Source organism: Lissotriton helveticus, chromosome 1_1 (genome assembly GCF_964261635.1).
Source record: "Lissotriton helveticus chromosome 1_1, aLisHel1.1, whole genome shotgun sequence".
In the NCBI taxonomy this organism is placed as follows: domain Eukaryota; kingdom Metazoa; phylum Chordata; class Amphibia; order Caudata; family Salamandridae; genus Lissotriton; species Lissotriton helveticus.
Window position 1 is genome coordinate 511,366,673 of NC_136057.1, and position 23,769 is coordinate 511,390,441.

The 23,769-nt window shown below is 45.6% G+C and overlaps 1 protein-coding gene across 4 annotated transcripts in view; it reads right to left on the reverse strand.

The window, feature by feature from the left end:
- The window catches only part of FERRY3 (FERRY endosomal RAB5 effector complex subunit 3), a 586,640-nt gene that overhangs the window by 483,621 nt on the left and 79,250 nt on the right, over nt 1-23,769 (reverse strand). For all 4 annotated transcript variants that reach the window (XM_078673965.1, XM_078673966.1, XM_078673967.1 and 1 more), the window contains 2 exons: nt 20,985-21,179; nt 1,386-1,531 (listed from right to left, as the gene is read on the reverse strand). In XM_078673965.1, the coding sequence (XP_078530091.1) occupies nt 1,386-1,531; nt 20,985-21,162 (324 nt within the window). In that variant the 5' untranslated portion in view covers nt 21,163-21,179. The remainder of the gene's footprint in view (nt 1-1,385; nt 1,532-20,984; nt 21,180-23,769) is intronic.

Consider the following 23,769-nt stretch of genomic DNA (forward strand, 5'->3'; position numbering starts at 1 on the left):
GTGGTGGTGGTATTATTGGTGTTGGTGGTATTGGTGGTTGTGGTATTGGTGGTAGTGGGGGTATTGGTAGTGGGGGTATTAGTGGTGGTGGTGGTATTATTGGTGTTGGTGGTATTGGTGGTTGTGGTATTGGTGATGGTGGTATTGGTGGTTGTGGTATTGGTGGTGGTAATAGTGGTGGTATTAGTGGTGGCATTGGTGGTTGTACTGGTGGTGGTGGTATTTGTATTGGTGGTGGTAGTATTAGTTATGGTGGTGGTGGTATTGGAGGTGGTGGTAATGGAGGAGGTGGCATTGGTGGTGGTGGTGGTGGAACTGGTATTGGTGGTGGTGGTGTTATTGGTGGTGGTGGTCTTGGTGGTGGTATTAGTGGTGATATTTGTGGTTGCAATATTATTGGTGATGGTGGTATTGGTGGTTGTGGTATTGGTGATGGTGGTACTGGTGGCGGTGTTATTGGTGGTGGTGGTATTGGTGGCGGTGGTATTGGTGGCGGTGGTATTGGTGGTGGTAGTAATGGTATTGGTGGTGGTAGTAATGGTATTGGTGGTGTTGTGATGGTATTGGTGGTTAGCAGTGGTATTGGCGGTGGTGGTGGTATTGGCGGTGATGGTGGTATTGGCTGTGGTGGTGGTGGTAGTGGTGTAAATAAAAGAGGCTTTTGAAAACAACCGTTCAGGTGGCTTTAGTACAGATGACATGTAACACAGATGTGCTGTCAGCTTCAGCCAATTAGCACAGGATTATGTGCTACCTGGAATTCACATGACTTAATTGGCTAATCATTTCTAAATCTATTTTTATTTGGGGGTTAGGGGGGTGAAAAATGCATGTGAATGCCAGGTTAAAGTGATTGAAAGCAGGTTCCCATGTTATGGGGGTGGCCGCGCTGCTTAATAAACACAAGCGGTGGCATCTGAAGCAGTGCATGAAAAATATGCGAGGGGAGTGGGCGCGGCTTCTCTCCCATACTCTAGTACAGCGTGCTGCCGCTAGGCTCGTCCTATTGAGCAAGATTTTTCGTTTTAGGACTGGATGGTGAAAAGCCTGAAACCATAAAATGGCAGCATGAGTATGTACCAGATCTATATGTCCTTTGGTTGATATCTTATTTGCTTTATGAAGCCCAAAAGATACTGCAGCATCACTTCCTAAAAACCCTAAAAATTAGGTATGGATGTAGGATAGATATCTTGTTTTCTCTCTCAGACGAAGGTGGCAATAAAAACAATTTTTCTTCTATGGGAGACTATTTGGATCATGTTGGTAGAAGTTGTAGTACCATGAATTTAATGAGACAGATCAGGCACATATTCGATAAAGAACATTCGTTGAAGCTGAAGAGGAATGGAGGAGACCCACTCCATTTACCGCCATTTCATTACCTTGGTGTAAGCTTTGGTCCAAGTGTTTGCCAGCTGTTCCAAATCTACTTCACCAGTTTTAACAGCTTTCAGGGCCAACTCCGCTTCTCTGTCGTAATCTTTTATCGTTTCATCCTCCATAAACATAAGGAGAGCTTTCTTTAAATCTGTGGTAACAAATTAATTTCGCTATGAAACCTTGATAAGACGTCTAAAGAAACAAACGCAATCACCAAGCACATGGCACAGTACAATTGGTAAAGAAAAAAAAGAAAGAGAAAATGTTTCATGAAATCTCAAACACGGTTGCACTTCCTAGATCACACGTTTAAATCGGCACACAAAGGAAATCATGCAAACACTGACACGAGGCCAACAATTCGGAGTGTAGTGTAGTGGAAAATGTGCTCTGTTTTCTCAGACATATATAGGTCCAGAGTGATCAAGGAGAGGAACGTTCAGACAGATGTGAAACTGGTTTGGTTCAAGAGAAGCCGGAGAATCACATTCAAGATTATTTTGCTAAAACAGGCCTTTCATTTCGATTCCATATTTGTACCCTCTGGTCATGGATTTGGTATGCTTCAGACTCCACAAAGTAGGGCCTTCCTGTGTAAACTTCTGGACGTATTAACTCAGAACCATATCTGGTTATAAGAAATGTGATCTTATTAGCCTTATCCTGTTTTCCATTACGTGGATTTCTCTTCATTGTCATGTTCAATTTAAGGTGATATGTAAAGTGTTCAAAGCACCTATCTTTTCAAAACTAAAAGATTTGCTAGCTAATTGAAACTTGCTGGGGCCTAAAGCCAACTAGGAGAAAAATCTAATCTCCAGCTGGAGATACCAAAGCATAGAACAGTCTATTACACCACTGGGGCTCTTTCCTTTGCTGCTGCAAGTTTTTTTAACTCATCCATTTGCCATTCAAACGATTTTTCAAAAAAGGCAAAAAACTAATTCTTTAGATCTTGTCTATGGGCAGCTTTAGCGGTCTGTTGGCAATAGAAATACTGTGCAACTACAGATTTACAGTGGACTCTGCATCTACCACTTTCTCATGATTTGATGGATTTCTGGTCTAACTCAGTTTTTCACCTATGCCTTTTCTCACTATTCCTGGGCTAGCCCCACCCAAGACGAATATCACCCTCACTGCATTTTGATTGGATGAGTTTTATCCTTCTGCCAATGTCAGAGCTATTCCGTGCGTCAAGCAACAACTGCCTTCCCACCTGCCTCCCAAGTGGAAGACTACCTAGAACCAGAAAACTTCAATACACTGCTGAATAGCTGGAAAGAAGTACTAGTGAGAACAATAACGATAATCAAACTCAGGAAAGTCATTCATGTGATGGCTAGGAACACATCGCAGGAATAGGATTGGTTCCTGTAATCATTTATGACACAAATGCGACCAGTTTATGACCTACACTAGCTGAATTATACAATGTCAGAAAAGTCGTAGGAAAAACTACTGCACAACACAAGAAACATGCCTTGTAATTCTGGCTAAACTGGGTGAAGATAAACTGAAAAAACTCATACACACATACTTACTCCTCAACTTAAAATACAAGATCCTAAGTAAATACAATCTAATATTCTCCTACCGAAGTGTAACATTTTGATGCATCCTCTATTTTAAAGATCCTTCTGAACAAATACAAGAGGTCATGGGTCTGCTTGTCAAGTTTGGTTCCCTTATGGGACTGAGGGGACACGGTGCAAATCCATGCCTATTTCCCCTTTACAAAGACACTACAGATCAAAAAATTAACAACGGTAGCTAGCTCTCTATCTATGACTGCACTCAATATCCGTTCAAAATGTATCACACGGGTGCAATAACTATGGGAACCCAAATCAGTCACTGATGTAAATTGTGTTTTATTACATCAATAAGAGTGTACGCAGTAATGTAATAATACAGACTGAGGTTCAATGTTAATGTAAGTACTCCAGAAGCTTAGATTCATTCATTATTTCCATAGGATACACAAATCAAGAGTTAAGGAGTTGGCGTTTGCCAAAATCTTAGGCAAATGACCACATTTTTGTGAGCCACGCTCATGATCAATGCGAAATCAAAGACTGTATGGCTATCATACCATTGTGAAATTATACCAACATTGGAATATCTAGCATGACCGATTTGAAAGTTGAACTCCTGATATGTGTGTCCTACCAAAAGGAACTTATGCTGAACCAGATGCATAACCAGCTGCTTTAGACTAGTCTCTTTTACAGGGCTATGTTAGTCCTGACAAAGTTCTGTTTGGAACGGAACACATAATCAGTTGAAGTTATAATTATTTGAAGGGATAACCCTTCTGTTTGTGATGAATGCTTTCATTTAAAGATTGGACCAAAAATCAATCTCGACTTCTGGAGTACTTAAATGAAATGTGCTTATTGAACATTGTACCTCCATTTGTAATATTAAAATGCACGGTGCACATTAGCTGTAAATTGAGACACCACAGATGTGCCTCTCCAGTTTCACCAGTTACCATTTAAGAGAGCACCAACCACATACAGGCAGCTAGGAGATCATACTCACCATAGAGATGCAGACTTAACAGCAGGCAATATAGGTCGATCAATGGCATCTATCAGAAACTCTGAACTATGCAGACCGTATCATAAGCAGGTAGAATTACATTGTAAATAATTGTTGTATTTCCCAGTGCCTTATATTATTTTGTAGTGCACAGGTGATTCTGCATCGATTTCTGTTTAACAGAATTAGGCTCTGTTGACCATCCTCATATAGAAAGACAGAAGACGCAGAGGGGAAGTGGAAAAGATGCACCTCTCACGCCAATTCTCTAAAGGTGGCAACAGAATCCCACACTGTGAATATTAGTGCATCATAGCACAATTGTAATACTTGGCCAAATAACACCTACCTCTCATACAGCTGAATCTAAATATCCTGCCAACAACATCCTCCAAGTATTATATTGGATGTGGTAATTGGTAAACCTTCCTGGGCAATGTCTGCCTAAACTGATAACTACTGCTAGACACTGTTGGAACAGATATTATCATTTTGGTTTAGGTTAGATTTTGTACAGCATAAACTTTCACTCACATGTTGTGAGAAAGAGGATTATTAGTAGAAGTGGATGATAGACCACTTAAAGGAATAATGGCACTGTTCCTTACGAGGTCCAGTAGGTCTCAAAAACGTAAACCTGAGCTCAACCCTTGATAGCTGTAGCACAGATCATGCAGACTTAGCTTAGGAGAAATGTGCAAAGCATTTATGCTACGTTATAAAGCTTTTAGAGTACATAGCTGCTCCAGCAACAGGGCTTCCCAGCGGTGAGACCCAGATGACATATCGACTGCAAATGCCGGCACCACCTAGGGAACTCAGGGAGGGCCGGGGAGGGCGAAGGGACGGGGGTAGATTGAAAAGAACCATTTCTTGAAAGATTTCTAAAAAAACAAAACAGAGGATTCGGTCTGTGTGTTCCTAGGGGAGAGTGCGAGTGAGTTCCAGAGAAATGGGGACAGAGCACTGAAGGAGCGGCCAGCCACTCTGGCTTACCTAACTCAGGGAACAATGTCCAAGTTGAGATCAGCTTAGAGCAAGTATCCTGAGGGCAGATATGGTGATATGAGAATGAACAGGATGGGGGCCCCCTGGGAGTGCAGGGTCTTATCAGTGATGAACAGGGTCTTGAATTGAATTTGCTTGTCCACAAGTAGCCAATGTAGCTTACGAAGAAGACCATAGCTGGAGCAGCATGGGGGAGGGAGAAAAGCAACCTGGCCACAGCGTTTTGGACCTGCTGGAATCTTCTTGTGACTGATTTGTTTGCTCCTGCATACAATGTTGCAGTAATCTAACCATGACGAGATTACCGCCTGAATAATGGTTTGTCCAGTGCACGTGTGGAAAATGCTGAGAATGGGTTTAAGGCTTCTCAAGAGCCAGAACAAGTGCCAGCTACTCTGAGGCCAGAGTGGAACAGATTGGGAATCCAGTCTTGTAGGCAGGGTATCATGGCGGCATTGAATCCGGAGAACACAGCTTTAAATATTAGCTTCACACTCTTTATCCACCTTGCACATTGCAAGCTTAACCAGTAAATTCCAGACCCTGTGTCAAAACCAGGGAAAGAGCATAGGTGGCTATAATAACGGTACATCTCTGAAGCTGCTCCCTAGCAAAATCAGTGTATTCAGCCCCAGCCTCACAATACGGAACTCACATTAAACGACTTGTCATTGACTATTGACTGTTGTCACTTTGAACTGTACATTAACTTTGGGATGCTTTTTTATAAGTTGGTGTTCTAACTGCTGCTTTTAGAAGTAACCTCTATCTTTTATTAATCGTTTTTAATTGATAGTATGCTGCCACGTGGTTTTACTTAAGCAATGGTTGCCTTGTTCTAGAATACATTTTCTATTAACAATTTTATTGTTTTATTTCCATTGAGAATGATGGGAGGAGCTTAGTGAAAAAGTACTCTCTAATGTTTCTCTAAGTTTCGATTTTTATGTGTGTATTGTAATGATTTAATTAATCAAATAATAAGATATATAAAGTGCCAACTACAGACTTGGCTTGGGGCTCAAAGGCCTAGGTGTTATCCATCCAGACTCCTAAGTTTTTGAAGGATGTCTTGGGCTTAGGGGGAGGTATTCCACCAGTGGTCATTTCAGGAGTGGGCATGTTTGTCTAATAAAAGTATCTCTGTTTTTTTGCATTCACGCCTACACAGTTATCATTCATCTACTTTGCGATAGCAAGCATACATTTTTTAATGTTGCCCATTTCTTGCTTTGAGTCTTCCAAGAGTGAAAGAATGAGCTGGGTATCGCTGCATACAATACAAGCGAAAGCCCAGAGGATTAAACGACTTGTGCCAATGGATGAATGTATATATTAAATAAGGTATGCCTAAACGAAGAGCCCTACCTTATTAGTATCAAAACAGTTGTTTTTTTTATATCCAAATTTTATTGAATTTTAACACAGACAAACAAATCAGCAAAATCACGGCTAGTACATAATCAGGTACATCATCGAACTCATATGACCCCGATACTGCATCCCATGAAGTGTACAACCACAGATACAAAGCAAATGAAACACTTACTCTTCGACAGCGCCCAGCCATTTACCCCACACCCTCTGATATTTATTGGGGCATCCACGTGCCGCGTATAGAGCTTTCTCTTGTGTCGCGCACTAGTCCACACCCTTGCGCCACTTTCCCAGAGCTAGTGAGTCGGGACAATTCCATGCTGCCACTATGTCACGCTTGGCAACTATCATAACTGTGTTAAAAAAGGTCTTATCATTCCGGGACCCATCTAGCCCATCCGTTATCCCCAATAGCGAGTGTCGTAAGGAACTGACCACCCTAGGACCTCCGTAAGTTCCTCTTCAATGGCTCACCAAAAATTTGCCAGCTGGGGACAGGACCGGACCATGTGGAAAAAATCAGCTGGGGCCTGGCCGCATTTAGCACAGGACGCATCAGAGCGTAGACGCGCTCGCTGAAGGCGTACCGGGGTGAGGTAAGTGGTGTGCAAATAGTATAATTGAATTAGTCAAAGTTTGGCGGAGGCGGTAATTGTTCGAGGCGCCATAAGCGCATCGCGCCAGTCCATTTTGGCCAGGGGCCTCACCCAGTCTGTCTATTGGTCTTTCAGTCTGTCCAGGGATGTGGGAGTATTGTTAATTAAGATGCGGTATATGCGGGAAATGCCCCCCCCTGCCCAAATCCCCCAATAACGCCTGGCCCTCCGTGGGGCTGTTGTCCGGGAGCAGAGTGCCATCTACAACATGTGTGTGAAGGGCATGTCTTAACTGTAAATATCTGTAAAATTGGGATGGGTGTAGGGAATAGCGGCTGCGCAGATCTTTGAAGGAAAGCATATGGCCCCCGCCCGGACGTCCCTAAGCTGTGTTATACCCATGAGGTCCCAGGTTCTGAACCCATTTAAGCCGCCCACCTCCCGGAGTCAAGCCCCTTGACAGAGGGGGGTGCATTGGGTCAATTTTCTGGTCCAGCCAGTCTGGCGCAGCGACGTCCGCCAAGCCAGGAATACCGAGCGCGTCACGTCTGGCAGCCGAATCGGGACGGTCCCCCCGTATAACATGGCTTGTACTTTAGAAAATCCCAGCTCACACAACTCCAGCCGGTAGGCCAGATCAGACCATCCCCCGTTGAACCAATCATGAACCCCTAGCAAACGTGTGGCTATATAGTAGAGAAACAGATGTGTCATGCCCATGCCCCCGTCAAAGGAAGTAATCCTGCATGTGGAGAGAGCCAGACGCAGCCTCCTGCTGCCCCATAGAAATAGAGTAAGTAGGCCGTCCAACACCTTAAACTAGGATCTGGGGAAACAGGACGGGCTGTTCTGGAGGACATAGAAGAACCTAGGGAGGATCAGCATTTTAAACAAGGCCAGTGGGGCCACATTGAGGGACCAGCCCAGTTCCGGGAGCATGGTGATCCATATTCCAAGATATTTAAAGGAATTGTGTTGGATCGGAATATTGGACTGCCAATCATAACATTCCCTTGACAGATGAAGTGGGACCAGTACTGATTTCCCGGGGTTCAGCCTAAGACCTGCTGCATGTCCAAATGCCTGCAACAACCGGAGACAGTGCGGACCCGAGGAAGGGGGCTCGGCCAGAAAGAGCAGGATGTCATCCGCATAGAGCGTAATCTTGTCCGCATCGGTACTTGGCCACTCCCATCCCTTAACACGGATGTCGGCCCGCACCAGAGCCCCCAGGGGTTCCATTGCCAGAGCAAACAACAGGGGTGAAAGGGGGCAGCCCTGCCTTGTGCCCCTATTAATGGGAAAGGCCTCGGACAGGACGCCGTTCACCAGCACCCTCGCCCGCGGCTGTGCTTATAGCACCCGGACCAAAGCCCGGAACTGGGGTCCGAATCCCATCACCACCAACACATCTTGGAGATAAGTCCAATCCACTGAATCAAAAGCTTTTTCGAAATCTAAAAGGAGGAGGGCCAAATAAGGGGTAAGTACGTGTCGGCGGGCAAGAGCCAACTGCACCCTCCAAAGGCAATGACGGGTCGCACGTGTGGGCATAAAGCCACATTGGTCAGGGTGGACCAACATGGGCAGGTACGGCATTAGCCGTTGGGCAAGGATGGTGGCATAAAGTTTGATCTCTGTATTGAGGAGGGATATGGGCCAGTAATCTGCGCAGTGATGGGAGGAGGGCTGGGTTTTCGGAATGACCACTATAGTGGCAATGTCCGTTTCCGGCGGGAAGGAGCCCTGATCACGGGCCTCCTGAAAAAGGCCAGCCAAGTGGAGCACTAGTGTGTCGCGGTACGCCGCGTAGTATTCTTGAGGAAGACTGCTTGGTCCCGGAGTCTTACTAGGGGGCGTAAGAGAAATGGCTTCCTCAATTTCATTCTTAGAGATGGGGCGGTCCAGGTCTTTCTGGGCTGCCTCCTCCAACCGGGGAAGACTGATGCAATTCCCACCAAGGAAACCATGGAGCGATGATTCAGGAGTTTGTGCAGCATATAAGCATCGATAGTAGTTAGCAAACACGTGCCATCGCTGAGGGGGCATTGTGCACCGTTCCCACCGAGGACCTCCATAGGAGCTTGGCCGCATCTAGAGACAATTGTCTAATTACGGCCCGGATAAGGGCCAGTTGTCTGCTTTGGACGGCGTCGGCAAGCAGGGAAGGGGATTGTTCCAAACGAAGCGCATGCGCTTCTTTCGCGGTGATTTCCCGATGTTGCTCTTGCCTCTGATTCTGGAGTTGCCCCTTAGCGAAGCCCCGAATGGTTGCCTTCCCAGCCTCCCATAGGGTCCCTGGGGAGGATACGGAGCCCTCGTTGGTGAGGAAGTATTGTTCGAGCTCCATCCCTATCTTCTTCTTGAAATCTTTGTCTTGGAGGAACCACACATTCATCCTCCACGTTTGGCGAGCTGAGGGAGGAGGAGCCCCAGTACTAAGAAGCACCGGGGAGTGGTCTGAAATTACCCTGGGTAGGATACGAGCGTCTACAACTGTGGAGCAGTCAGAGGCAGGGAGAAAGATCATGTCTATGCGTGCCTGCGTGTGGTGGGCTGCGGAGGTGTGAGTAAAGTGGGATGCCCGCGGGTGCCACATGCACCACACATCAGAGGCCCAATGACTCGGACCATGACCTCAATTGTTTGGCTTGCGTGATGCAAACAGCAGAGGGAGGGCCTGTTGTGTCTAGACAGTCCAGCACTAGTGCTGGACTGGAAACGGCATTGAAATCCCAGCCCACAACTATGACGCCTAGGGGGAGAGTGGCAAGGAGGGAGGAAGTCTGCGCCAGTGTAGAGGCAAGCATAGCTGGAGGCGAATATATGGACGCAAGATGTAGCGGGTAGCCGGCCAGAGAGCTGCACACAGCCACGTACGTGCCGTGAGGGTCGTGGATCACCCAGGACAGAACAAAGGGTAGGTTGCGCCGCATGAGGACGGCCAATCCTCGGGAGCCCCTGGAGAAGCTGGAGTGCCACACTCTGTCGTACCCGAACCTGGCTAGAAAGGGGCAGCTGTTACCCAAAAGGTGAGTCTCTTGGAGAATATCAAAACAGTTTAAAGGTAGACAATACAAAACAATAAAAATCCTACTCAAAGAAATAGAGAACATTTTAATTAACAAATAGACAGCAAAACAACAAAAATCTGACTTGGGGAACTTGAGATATGATTTTTCAAAGTTTACGATGTTTCTTGCTGCAGAAAAGCACAAAGCGCAGGTATCTGATCATGCAAGACCTGATCAAGGTCAAAAGTTAGGCAGGCCGCAATGAAGCACAGTTCAGATACAGGGACCAGGTTTCTCCCAGGAGAAAGTTCACCTTCTGACTTAGTTGTTATTCTAGAGAAAATTCCTTGTTGGCCAGCAGGATCCAAAGAGCGACTGATCCATGCAGCTAAGTGAAGTGCAGGGCCTTGGCTCCAGCAGGAAGTTTGTGGCTCTAAACGTCAACTGAAGAAATCCTCCAAGCGGGTGAAGTCCGGGCCCCGGAAGGTGTCCATGGCAGCAAGAGATGCTTGGGGTTGGTCCCAGTGAAGTCCTAAATGTTGGAACTTAGAAACCTTTCTGGATGTGAAGATGTTGGCGGTGGTCCGGTGGCAGCCTCTGGTTCTTTTCGAAGAAAGTTTGAGAAAAGTTTCTACGTGGTCAATCTTGCAGTTTTTGATAGGAAGAGAATACACTTTAACACCAACCAAGTTTGGCACCACTTGGGGGTTAGGACTAAATCTTCCAGAAGCCACCAGCAGGATCCAGGACAAATCCAGTTGGAACTGATCAGTTGGGCTCAACCGAGACATGGGCTTCTTGCAGCTTATGTATTCCTGGAGCTGAATAGGAGGATAGCCAGACAGCCCTTGTAGTACACTCTTCTGTGCTAAGTACAAATGGCAAATAGGTTCAGCCTTTGAGGTTTCCCTCCACAGATTCAACAGCAGGTGCAGTACTTCGTCTGTCTTCCACAGGTCCAGAGGTGTTCTAAGGAGGGTATTTAGGGTCTCGCGATTATGCTCCGTTCCAGCCTGTGGGACTCTCCCTAACCAATGAGGTAAAAGTTCATAGGTGTGCAACTACCAACATTTGAAGCGCTTCTGTCATCTTTTACTGTATACTATTCCACGGTGCCCCTCTCTTCCCAACACCTATATGGAATTGGTGCCACTCCAACCATTTATACAATGACAGGGGCAGGCCTGAGTTATATCTTCCTCGGACAGGGGATGCCCCATTAAAGCTTATGCCGTTAGTGGGCACATCACCCAGGAGATCCTGTCAGGAGGTGGACACACGTCCTCCCAGTCAAAGCCCTTTTGTTCCCTTTCCTGAGAGCCATTAACACATCCTGGCAGGTTGCAAGGTGACACTTGGGGATTAGCTAAGAAAAAGCTAGTAGAGTCTTTATTTAGGCAGGAAAATGTCAACTTTCTAAAAATCATATTTTTAAAATAGTAATTTAAAATCAAACCCGACCATGAGACTGGATTTTGAATTACTATTAGAATAATTGAATAATTGCCATAGCTATTCCCAAACTGAAGTTATCCATTATAAGGTGCTATATGCTACATAACCCATCACTTCTCTATGGGAAAGCCAGCCTCACTACAGTGAAAAGGACTTTGGAGATTTTTGTCTGCTAGGACAAGTAAAATCTAAGTACACATGTCCTACTTTTTAAACACCATGGATCCTGCTCTATGGGCATTTAGGATGTGCCCAAGGGACGATGTATAGGTATTGAAAAGGAAGGTTTAGACCTGTCAAAATGTTTATTTGGCCAGATTGAATTTGCAGTTTTATAATTGCACACTCAGGCTGCAGGGGCTGGCCTGAGCTATGCTTTGCATTATCACTTTAGTGGTAGCACAATAGGTGCTGCAATCTATAAGTGACATTTAGTTTAAAGGCCCTGGGAACATACATTATGGACTTTGAGGCAAATTAAATGTGGCAATTAGGATTTGTAACCAATTCAACATGTGGAGGAAAATGTGAATTCTATTAATGAAATGGATAAGAGGGTTATTGTTTTCTCCTTTATTAACACTCAGCACACTGAACTCCATAACAAAAAGTCACAGGAACTACATGTCCCATGAGTATCCAGGAAACTTCCACAAATCACAGTCTATCACAGTCTATCAATCCCAGTATTAGTTAAATCAAGGAAATAGCACTTCCTCTTTCTACTGCAGAAGAAAACAGCTGAGACAGTCCAAACTCTGTATTTGGGAGTCTTGTTTCAGGTCAGATGTCATGAAAAATAAAGAAATTAGAACCAATCTATAAATATAACTTAATAGAACAATTCTAAATTATTACATAGAACAGCAATATGCACAAAGCAAATCTCATAACTTAAATATAAAAAACAGGCAACTAAAATAAATTGATACTTATGCCCAACAAAGAATGAACTCCTACCCTGGGTGGGGTGACGTCCTAAAGATGGAATTTTGTAGGATAACCTTTGTTCCATTTCCTTAATAGAATTGAAACTTTCCTTCACAATAGCTTTGGATTAAGCTGGTTCAAAGCTTACTTGCTGCAGGCGATGACACCACCACCACTGGTTTAAAATGGAATCCAAAGACCATTCTGCTGCCTGTCGGTGCCTGCCTCTGGCATATGTCATCAAATAGTAGAAGACGGGGCGGAGCTTGATCGAGACCAAGAAGGACACTTGAGTCTCGAGCTCCGCGACAACGGCAAAGTATCCTGCAATAATATTTCATGCTGAACCATAGAAACGACTGCTTGTTAGAAATCTATTGCTAATCACGCTGCCGGGCAGGATATTATATATTACGGAGGGAGTTACCAGGGCTGCGAAGAGTGGACTGCACAAGGGGCACTCATGGGGCGCCTGAACTGAGCTGAATCCTGTGACTGGAACCACAGCTCTCAGAGACACTGCGAGGAAAGGCAACTACTGGTTGAATGGCGGCCGGAGCCTAGTGGGGGGGGCTCACAAGACTGAGTGGAATTCCCCCTGGTTGACAAGTTGGACTCCACCCTGGTGACGCCGCATTTTCCCAGTTAGTGAGCTACACGGCTGAGGGTAATTTCAGAAGAGGTGAACCTCTGTTTAGCCACTATTAGACAACCACCTGTAGGGGAGCTAAAGATTGAACCAACGAAGTGACCACACTAGAAGACTTCAATGGGCAGGGATTATAGGACACAGCCCAAGCTAACTTTTGAACAAAAACACTCTAAATCACACAACACTGCGACGGAGGAAACCAGTAGGACATCTGCCCCCATAAAAGATGAGACGGACATCCGGAGCATGCTGCGGTCCCAGGAAAAAGGACTGCAAGGTGGCATCACTTCCTTGGGCACAAAGATAGACGCCCTTTCATACCGGATGGACAGAATGGGGGAAAGACTGGATAGACACGCGGAGCGCTTAGACATGTCTGAAAGGCGCCTCACTGAGGTAGAGGAAGCGCAAACGACACTGGACGCTGACCACAAACAGCTTGGAAGGGTTATCCGTGTTTTGCAAGATAAAACAGAGGATTTGGAAGTGCGCTTGTGACTCTGCAATCTGCGAATAACGGGTCTGCCAGAGACGATGCAAACCGGCAACATGGAGCATTTCGTGGAGAAGCTGTTGGTTACTCTCCTAGGAGCCGAGGTCTTCTGAAACAGGTTTGTAGTGGAGAGGGCACACCGCTCCTTGGGGCCCCGGCCACAGCCGGGGTTCCACCGCGTCCAATCACAGCCGAACTGTTAAATTATCGGGACAGAGACGCAGCTTAGCGGGCGGCAAGGGACAAACAAGTGTTGGCACATGAAGGTACGAACATCTCGCTATATCCGGATTTCACCACCCTCGTGCAGGAAGCGCGCAGACAATTTGTGGCCATGAAAAAACGTCTCTGTGAACTAAGCCTGGACTACGCTATGCTCTAACCGGCAAAACTGCGCGTGAATAAACAAGAAGGTTCCCACATATTCACTGACCCACAGGCTCTACAGGAGGCTCTAAAAGACTGGTCCCAAGAACAGTGACAGAGCACGGAACAGCAGCTCCTGGATGAGGCGACCAGAGGATCACTTGAGGAGCAGGACTGGGACTGACCACCTAAGGCAAAACTGATAAGTAACGGGGGCTGGAGGGGAGGGGGGCAGTGAGGAGATGGGATGAGCCGATAATTGCTAAATAAAACTGGTGGTATCCCAAAGTCATCCCCGCTCCTATGCCAATGCAATAACAGCGTTGAATGTGAACCTGGGCTAGGCGCAGGGTCTAGACTGATGGCTGCGTAACACGAGCACTGGGAAAAGGTCTGGGCTGCTGTGTGTATACAACGGCTCTAATAGCTGTGAAGCAGCATATGGCGGGGGCTGTGGCTCTACTGGCTGGTGTGCGGGGGTCGGGGCGAGAGAGTGTCTGCGTTTGACTGATTGCTGCACACAGAGCGACCTCTGCCCACGAGCGTTAAGAGCCACCAGGGAGGGGGGACGGGAGGATGCTTCTGGGGTTGCTGCGCGACCGAGTTGTGGGTGGTCTGATGTGGGAGGGGGGAGTGAGGGAATGGGGGAAGATGTTGTTGTTGTTTTTGTTGTTGGAGATGTCGGCTAAAGTGTTACAAGATACATACATCTTACATAACCCACTAGAGTCCGGAAACACTGTGATAATTGACAGACATGATTGCAGGGGCTGATGGAACCACCAACCGGAGAGCTAAAGATTCCCTTAGAGCCTTATCGTGGAAAGTTAGAGGCCTAAACGATCATCGCAAACTACGCAAGGTGCTTAACTGCCTTACTAGACATGATGTAGACTCACCTCCCACCACATAGCCCAATGCTGCGCTACAGGGGCCTTTTGGGAAATATCAAATCCTCTGGCTTTACCACCCATGCCAGAGGGGTATTGACATGGGTTAATCCCAGGTCGAAATACACGATAAGACAGATGGCAGCAGATGAGGAGGGACGGTTTGTGATATCTAAGTGTCAGGGGAGGGGATTGGAACTTCTCCTAGTTAATGTTTACGGCCCAAACTACGACTGTCCGGAGTTCTTTTTGAATTTGGCTAGCACAATCACTGGTTACGCGACGACACCAATACTCTGGGGCGGAGATTTTAATTTAGTACGCAATCTGACTCCTCCAGGAGCGTTGGCAGCTACTCTCAAGACAGAGAAGAACACTCCAAATCTTCTCTGTTCCTGCCACTGGGGGCTTCGTTCGGCAGGCTGCCCCACTTGGAGGCTGGAAAGTAAAGCACGGCTGGTCGAGTGGCCCTTTCCTCTAGCGGTCCCTCCAAAAGTCCCAAGACGTTCATTGACAGATAAGCTTTAGCGTGAAAGGAAAAGATGGCAATGAATTTGCAGAGCTTCTTGACAAAAGGACCTCCAAAGAGGCCTCCATTCGTGATAGGGTCTGTCTCCGAAGTAGACAATTCCCCTAACTTGGTATCAATCTTTATTAAGCGAGAGCTGCATCTCTCCATAGATAGTGTACAGTTGGTGTTTTCTGGTAAATGGCCTGCTCTCTGTGCCCACACCAACAGGATCACCAGGGAGATCAATCTCCCAGTTCTTTTGGCCTTTTTGGCCACATGCAAAATCTTTGTGAAAGGAACCGTGATGTACAATAATTTGTCTTGGCATATGTAGGAAAGTGGATTTCTATGCAGTAGGGCTGGTTCGGCTTTATTATGTAATAATTTCACGTAACCCAAAATAGGTCTTTTGGATTTACACTAATAAACACATAGCTCAGTCCTGGTAGTATGACACAGAACAGTCAGGTTTTACTAGAGGAACATGTGTTAAGCATTTCCGAGTACCAACATGGACGATAAGTAAATGACACGACTCTTGAAAATAAAGTAGTTTTTTATATACATTTACACACCAAAAACGAACACAATCAGATGAATATATCCAGAGTTAGAGCTTATTTAAAAAAAACAAAAAAAATCTGTGCTTTTCACTGCTGCAAAACTTGAACGTTGAGGTCAATAGGAAAGTGGACTAGTGACAATCAGTCACTTGCAGGTCGAGTTCAGTGGAATCCACTGAGGGTGAAGCTGATGCGAGTCCAAGTACCAGGCTCGGACAGTCAGTTGTATTTTACCTGGCTCGTAGGACCTGGGTGCAGAGTTGACCTGGATGTCCATGGTGCTGAAGTGGGAGCCCCAGGTGCTGGTTCTACCACTTAGATGGTTCTGGTGAGGAAAGGGGTGCAAAATCTGGACAAAGGGCCACAAAGGCGGTGGATTGAAGATGCTTCAGGGTTTCCTCAAGGCATAGCTTCAAACAGTGGTAAGGGTAGCCCGAGTGGCCACCAACAAACCTTGGCAGTGGCAAGCTCAGCTTTCGGTCACTTCGATGTCATAGAGTAAGGGGAAATAGGTAGCCACTTGAAACTGGCTGGAGGTTAGGACTACATTTCCCACAATGCAGTGGGCCATTTACTTTTAGGTAATTCCCTTGGCGGACTCGATTGCCAGTGATTCTTTACATCCAGGTGCAATCTTGCCTGCAGGCTTCAGGGAACTAGTACCTCTAGTCCAAGGGAGTTCTGGGGTTGTCTTTGGCTTGCAGAAGGGTTACTCTTTCCTTTGGAACTGGTCACTATTCTAGAACGAGTCACAGTCATTCAGTTGAAGGGTGGTGTCTATAGGTGGTGTTTTAGCTACCTTTTCTTCGTGCAGGTCCTGAAGTCGCAGACTTGGGTCCCTTCTTTGTCCTTTGTCCGATCAGATCGGAGGTTCTCGTGCCAGGGGAGCCCCTTAAATCCTGGATGGAGGGGCGTTAGGGGTCTTCTAGCTAGTAGCCAATCGGCTACTACCCCCGGCGGCTAATCCGCCCCTCGTGTGTGGGTTTTAGGCAGGAGAGATTGTTCTTGGCCTCTACCCACACGGTGGCCCAAGAAGAAAACTCAGCTCTGCCCCATTTGGCACTTACTGGCTTTGGTATGTAGGCCTGTCTGCTACAGGACCTGTAGTACTTCCTTCAGGTGGAACAGGTGATCCTCCTGATAGCATCCAGATATGCTGCACTAAAATTGTCCAGAACTGAAAGAACTCTATTCAACCGTAGGAAATTGTTAAGTGCATTTTTCAATCCAAAAGGCGTCACTTTAAACTGAAACTGGGCTTCACAAGTAGAAAAAGCTGATCTCTCCTTTGCTCCCAGGGTGAGCCCCATTTGGCTATACCCTCATGTTAAGTCAAAGGTACTCAAGACTTTTGCTGTACCCAACTTATCTGTGAATTTATCTGCTCGAGATGGGGTGTGCATCAGTTTTAGTGACTGCATTTAATCCACACAAAATCTCATCTCTGATTTGTCACCCTTTGAGTGAGGTTTGGGGTCCAGTACCACAGGGCTAACCAAGGGAGCATCAGAATATTCTATCACCCCTAGCTCTAGCATCTTTCGGACAACAGCCTTGATACAGACCTTGACTTGTTCAGACAGTCTGCAAATTTTGTTTTCGACAAGCAAACGGTCACCTCTGTCCACATCATGCACACATCATGTTGTCTGAACAGAGGTCAAGGAAAGGAGCTCAGCAAACTGGTTTGGGACTTGCCTACAATCCGCTTGCTGTTGTGCAGTAACTGAGTCTGACAACACAACATCCTCTACTGAACCATCCTTTTAATTATCTGACAGTAGGACACGGAGAGGTTAACTTTCCTCCTCTTGGCCTCCATCATTGACCATGGGCAAGGTCATGTCAGTTCTGTCTTGGTGTGGTTTCAGGCACTTTAAATGGAATTCTTGATTGGGACTACTAGGGGTGCCAAAGTCCACCAGGTAGGTGACTTCCCCTTTCTATTCCAAGATGAGATAGGGCCTACACAATTTGTTCTGGAGTACCCTGGGAGCCTCAGGCTCCAACACATGCACAAAAACGGTTCTGGTTGGTACTCAACAAGTGATGACTTTTGGACATACTAGAGCTCTTGGCTTGCCACTAGATTCTTGCAGGGCCAGTACATAGTCCACTATATCAAGGTTGGGCGCTTTGAGGGGTTTCTCCCAGCCGTCCCTCACCAAACTTAAGGAACCTCTCACAGGATGTCAAAAAAGAAGTTCAAACGAGCTAAAGCCGACACCTTCTGAGACACCTCTCTGTAAGCAAACAAGGCATCCCATCTCCTTCTGAGTTTTTCAGGTAAGCCCATTATCATGCCTTTCATGGTTTTGTTGAATCTATCAACCAAACCATTTGTCTGGGGGTGGTGATCTTTTAGCTCCCACTACATTCATCCCACAGCTTTTAGGTATGCAGACATGACGTTTGTGCCTCTATCAGAAGCCATCACCTTAGGAAACCCCACTCTGCTAAAGATACCAAGAAGGGCCTTTGCCACAGCAGGGCAGTGAAAGTCCGTAGGCGGAATTGCTTCTGGCTACCTAGTAGCATGGGCCAGTACTACTAGAATAAATCTGTTCCCAGGTGCAGTTTGAGGGTCAAGGGGACCAACAATATAAATCCCTACACTCTCTAAGGATGTCCCAACCACTGGAAGTCGAATTAAGGGAGCATTTGATTGTCCACCTGTCTTGCCATTGGCCTGAGAGGTGACACAGGAGAGGCAAAACTCCATTGCTTTTTCAGACATCTGCAGTCAATAAAAATGGGTAACTAATCTTTCCCGGATTTTGGTTTGTGCCAGATGTTCAGCTGGAGAGGATGTCATGAACTAAGGCCAGAATCAATTTTGCTGAGAGACCACCACTCTCATGGATGCCTCCTGGTTTGGGGTCCCTGGTCACAGTGTACGTAAGCCTATCTTCCCAATAGATCTTGTGGGTTCCAATGACTACTCCCCCGGTTATTGGCTTTCAGCCTGCTTCCCAAGGCCTTCAAAAGTAGGGCAACTCTTATTGCTCTTGACATAGGTCCCTCCTGGATGATCCCCCTGCACGCAGGCGCTCTGCCAGGTCAGGCCAGGCTCCACCAGATGCAGTTCCCTCCTTAGGCACCAGGACATCTCTTTTAGAAGAACAGTCCCCAGTCCTGTGACTAGTCAGATGTCTTGAGCTTTCTCTTGCTTTGGGATTTATGGGCCATTATTTCAGGATCCATGACTTCCCTGTTGTGATGCCTGTGTTCTGGTTACCACACACCCACCCACTCAGGGAGACCCAGAATTTCTGCAGGAGCCTTCCTCTCCACTTCTGCCCAGGCAGCGGTTTCCCGATCATTTCCCAACAGACCCTCCACTGGATGGAAGAGGACACAACCACCTTCTTTGGGCCAGAAACCCCTCCCCACTCTAAGCTTATTAAGGCCATTTGATGCAGCATAGTCTCACTGTCAGCATTGGTCACCTGGAGACTAACACCAGGTATGATTTTATCTTGAGAAACCAGTCTAGAGGCCACCCGGACAGGGTGCAGTGTTGATCTGGCTGTCCCTGGTGCTGAAGTGAGAGTTGGGGTGCTGTTTTTACATATAATTAATAAAAACCATGGCAATATGAACCACCAAGCATACTGCCCTGGTACATGGGGGACAGCTCTCTCAGACAATAAAAGAATACTGTTTGTAAACCATAAGACTACCGCTTAATCAATTTGGCATAAATGTTTGCACTACACCCACACATGGTCTGTTCTGTATGGAAACCGCTGCATTAAAGCCCAACAGACGCCAGTGAATGTTTCTACCACGTTGCCCTACATATGCTGATTCTATGATGGTTTTAAAATGCCATAAGCGAGTTAAATTGGGAAGTGCTTGCCTTAAAATGTAAGTTGCTATATGACCCAGCAAGTAATCCCAAAGGGCGGGCTTTCCACCCTGGGATTATGATGCACAGTTTCCGGCATGGTTTCTAGGCCGGCCTGTCCGACATCGAAACCATGTCTGAACGCGTGTTTGGGGGCACCAGCAGGGCCTCCTTGTGTGTGCGGCCTCCAGTTAGCTGAGGGTGTGGATCCCTGTACCCTGTGGCAGGCATCTTGAGGTGCCTGCCATAGGGAGCAGGGATGAACAGCAACTCCCATTTCCCGATGGGAGCATGTATTAATGCCGGTTTACAGCCGTAATGCATGCTCTTATAGGGAAATACAGGAATACGTTGCATCCTTATTAGGCCGCTGGGACTGCCGACCAGAGGTCGGTCAGTCCCAGGACCGAGAAGGTGTCGGGCTGCTTGAGTTCTGTCTGACATCGTAATTAGCCCCTATATCTATGTAGTTGTGTTTACTATTCAGAGAGAAAATGGCAGCCTGGTACCAGGGAGAGGCCTCTGGAAACAGATCTTGTTTATACAGGCTGGACATTGGAGACTTGCTTCACCGATTTACAATGTGCCCTGGTCCCAAGATGTTATGAACATGTTTCATGAAACCCACCTTGAAAATGAACAATATAAGGACCAAACATGAGACGTTCTAAGAGTGTCTAAGAGGTAACTAAACGAAATTTGTAACGAGTAGCAAGATTTTGAAACTTGGCAATAACAGAGGACAGCACTAAATGAGGATTTTTCAATTGGTCATTTAATGACAATGTTCTACAGGGAACACACTTGAATATACACTGCTTTTAGAATATAAAAAAAGTAAATGTGACAATGCCTGGCCGAGATTAACCAGTGTTTTGAGAGTTTGTTATTAGAGCCATTTCTGCATTAAAGGTTGTAAATGGATTAAGCTTAATTTTTCTTTATTGTTTGGGTTGAAGGTTATAGCAATGCCATTTAATGCTTTGGATGATTTTAACTTGTTAAAAGACACATACTTTGTATATAACTTGTTAGTAGTATCTATTTACTGAAAACACTACCATAATAAACTTGAACTGTAAATTATGTCACTGAACATGATGATTAAGCATTGCCTATCTATAGTGTATATTCACTACAAACTTAAAATGGATCAACAGATGAAAGTGAACAGTTCCATATTCAATAGAAAACTAGTTATGGACTGAAGTAGTTTCCCCTTTTGACTTGACAACATTTAAAAAACACTATTTCCCCATTAACATTGTATCTATGTATTGCTGCTCCTGTTTATTCACCACCCACTTCAGTAGCATTCAAGGTTCCTACAATATATATACAGATCTTACCATCTTCTATGAAACAAGGTAGATTATGGAGGAGCATGAGACGCCCATGTAGGTGGCTAGCATTCTCCTGCAGAGGAAATTCTATGGGTACTGTAAGTTCACAAGACTGGTGTCCAGCAATAAATTTGTAAATAAAATTCCTTTCTTTGGTGCTCATGATATCTTCATTTGGTTTCATCTTCTATTTCAGATATTCTGTAAAACATGAAAGCAACATTGCTATAATTCAGCCTACCATCAGTGTCGCTCTCATACGACAGTGCAGTATTTATGTTGTTGCTTACAAACACCATAAAGTTACTAAAATCCAAAGCTTTTTTGTCAGCCTAAAGTTGAGATCTGAGAATTTATGCAGACAGGGGACACCTGGTAAACGTTAGTTAAGAGGTATGCAGTAGCATTTACATTAATCCCTAAAATATTAGGGAGCTTTAATGACTGGAATAAGCAGCATCTGTTATTTCAAAGAGTGTAATATAAGCAATGAATTATAGAGACTGATGAGGTAGTTTGCACTTGCAATATTTTTCTGCTCTGTCCCTCGATTTTTCCAAGACTGAACGTGATCACTTTAAATAACCTACACTATTTGCAATAAAATTGGATTTATAAGAAACTTGCCTCCAAGTTGTCTTCGTTTTAACAGCCCTCACACCCACTACTAAACAGGACTACAATGAAGATATTCAAAAATCTGCAGCATCCTTGTGCTGTACACAGGTCTTTATATTATCTTCATTGAAAATGTGAAGAAAAGCAGGAGACAAATAATCTAGCAGATAGGGAAGAGGAAATTATCGCAACAGAGAAAATAAAATGTAAGAAGTGCAAAATAGTAGGCGGAACTGGGGATAAGCAGCCACATGCATCAAGGTAAATTGCATTCGCAAACGGTGCGAAACGCATTTTTCGGCCGTTTGCGAATGCAATTTCCTGATTTGGGATGCACCAACCCTTTTCAGAAATTCGCAATTTAAGAAAGTGCACAATTGCGATTTCTTAAATTGCGAATGCATTTAAGGAATCTCAATTTGAGATTCCTTAAATGCAATTCATCATACTGCGAATTTTGAAATTAGAAATGCAAATTACCATGAAGTAGACCTTCATGGTAATTTGCGAAAATCTTGAAAAATGCTTTTAAATGCATTTTTCTTTGTTACACGTTACACACACACGTGCCCTTGGGGCATGTGTGTGTGTAAGATGTATCCAAAAGCAAATTTCAGGGGTGCAACAGGGTGTCTTTTGGACACCCCTGCACCCTTGAAATTGCATTCTCAATTTGCGAATTCACAATGATGAATTGCAAATTGAGAATGCCCTCCCATTCCCCTAGGCCCATAGGAATGAATGTGTAGAAATTCCTTAATTGCGATTCTCAATTAGAGAATCGCAATTAAGGAAAATTACCGAATCGCTAAAAAAAAGCGAATTATTCATGCATTGCCGTTTGCGAATCCTTAATTGCGATTCCTTAATTTTCGCAATTAAGGATTCGCAAACCGCACCATTGATGCATGTGGCCGTAAGAGTGTGAGGTGGAAAGGAGTAGAAGAAGTGCAGAGGAGGAACACTACTGTGAGAATGGTTTGTGAAGGACTTCCAGAAGGATGGAGGTCACAAGCCTGAGAAAACGGTTAACAAAAGGTGAAGAGACTAGCATGGAGGAATGTATACTGGAATCGGAGGTAAAGTTCACATGACACAGGGAAGGAAAGACAGGTGGGGAATAAGCATGAAATGGAGGAAGGCTGCCAGTACAGATGAGAGAAGCTTGGCTAATAAGAGTGAGGGAGCCTTGCTGCTACACAACCCCCTTGTGGAGACTCCAACCCCGAGCTCCCCAGGCCCAGAGGAGGGCAGCAACGATTGCCATAGGTGCTGGAGCGTAATTTAATTGCCCAAAACGTCCCACAGCGCGGGGGCCTCTCTAAAGCCTGCAGCTGCTGCCACACAATGGTGGAGTGGAGACTTCAACTCTTAGCCACCCTTACGCGGAGGAGGGCCACAATGACGGTCGTAGGCGCCAGTGCACCATTTAATCACTCGAGGTGTCCCGCAGAACGGGTGCGCTCGGGCAAAGACCGGGACAAAAGCGGGTCTGTCTATGGTCGTGTGAGGCAGGGCCCCCTCTTGGTTCTGGGCGCAAACATTCCTGCAGTAATCTATTTGATAAAACTGCAATAGCCAGGTAAGGAGATAATTAACTTATCAACATGGGAAAGTGGAGGAATGAAGGGGTTGTGTTGTCTCCCACCCCTCTGTTTCCATTGACTCCATGTTACAGAAAGTAGTGGGGATCATTACCAACGAGATTGAATTAACGAGTGACGTTTGTCCCTAGACTATGGTGCATTACTAACGTCACTGGGAACAGAGGAAAAAGCAGGTATTGATGCTTTACCCGAGGAGGCGACGCCAAAGCTTAAGTAAAAACCTGCACCAAGCGTTAGCAATAGTCCTGATTTGCCGAGTTGCACAACAGTACGAGTGGACGTCTCTTTTCCCAAAAGTATACGGACCAAAAGAAAAAGAGCACCCAACAAACAGCCAGTCAGTAAAAGGAAATAACCTGATAGGGCAGCAAGTAATAATAAACAACTGCTCTCATGGGTACAGCCTCCTCAATCTGCAAATGTTACTCAACCCCAATTAAAATCACAGACCCAACCTAATATTAACATACCAAGTAGGGTGACCATCGATGCCTCATCAGCCGATTGTCTATCACTTGAAGCCCTTTGTAGCAGATTCAGCAATATTCTGGATGAAAAGCTTAAAA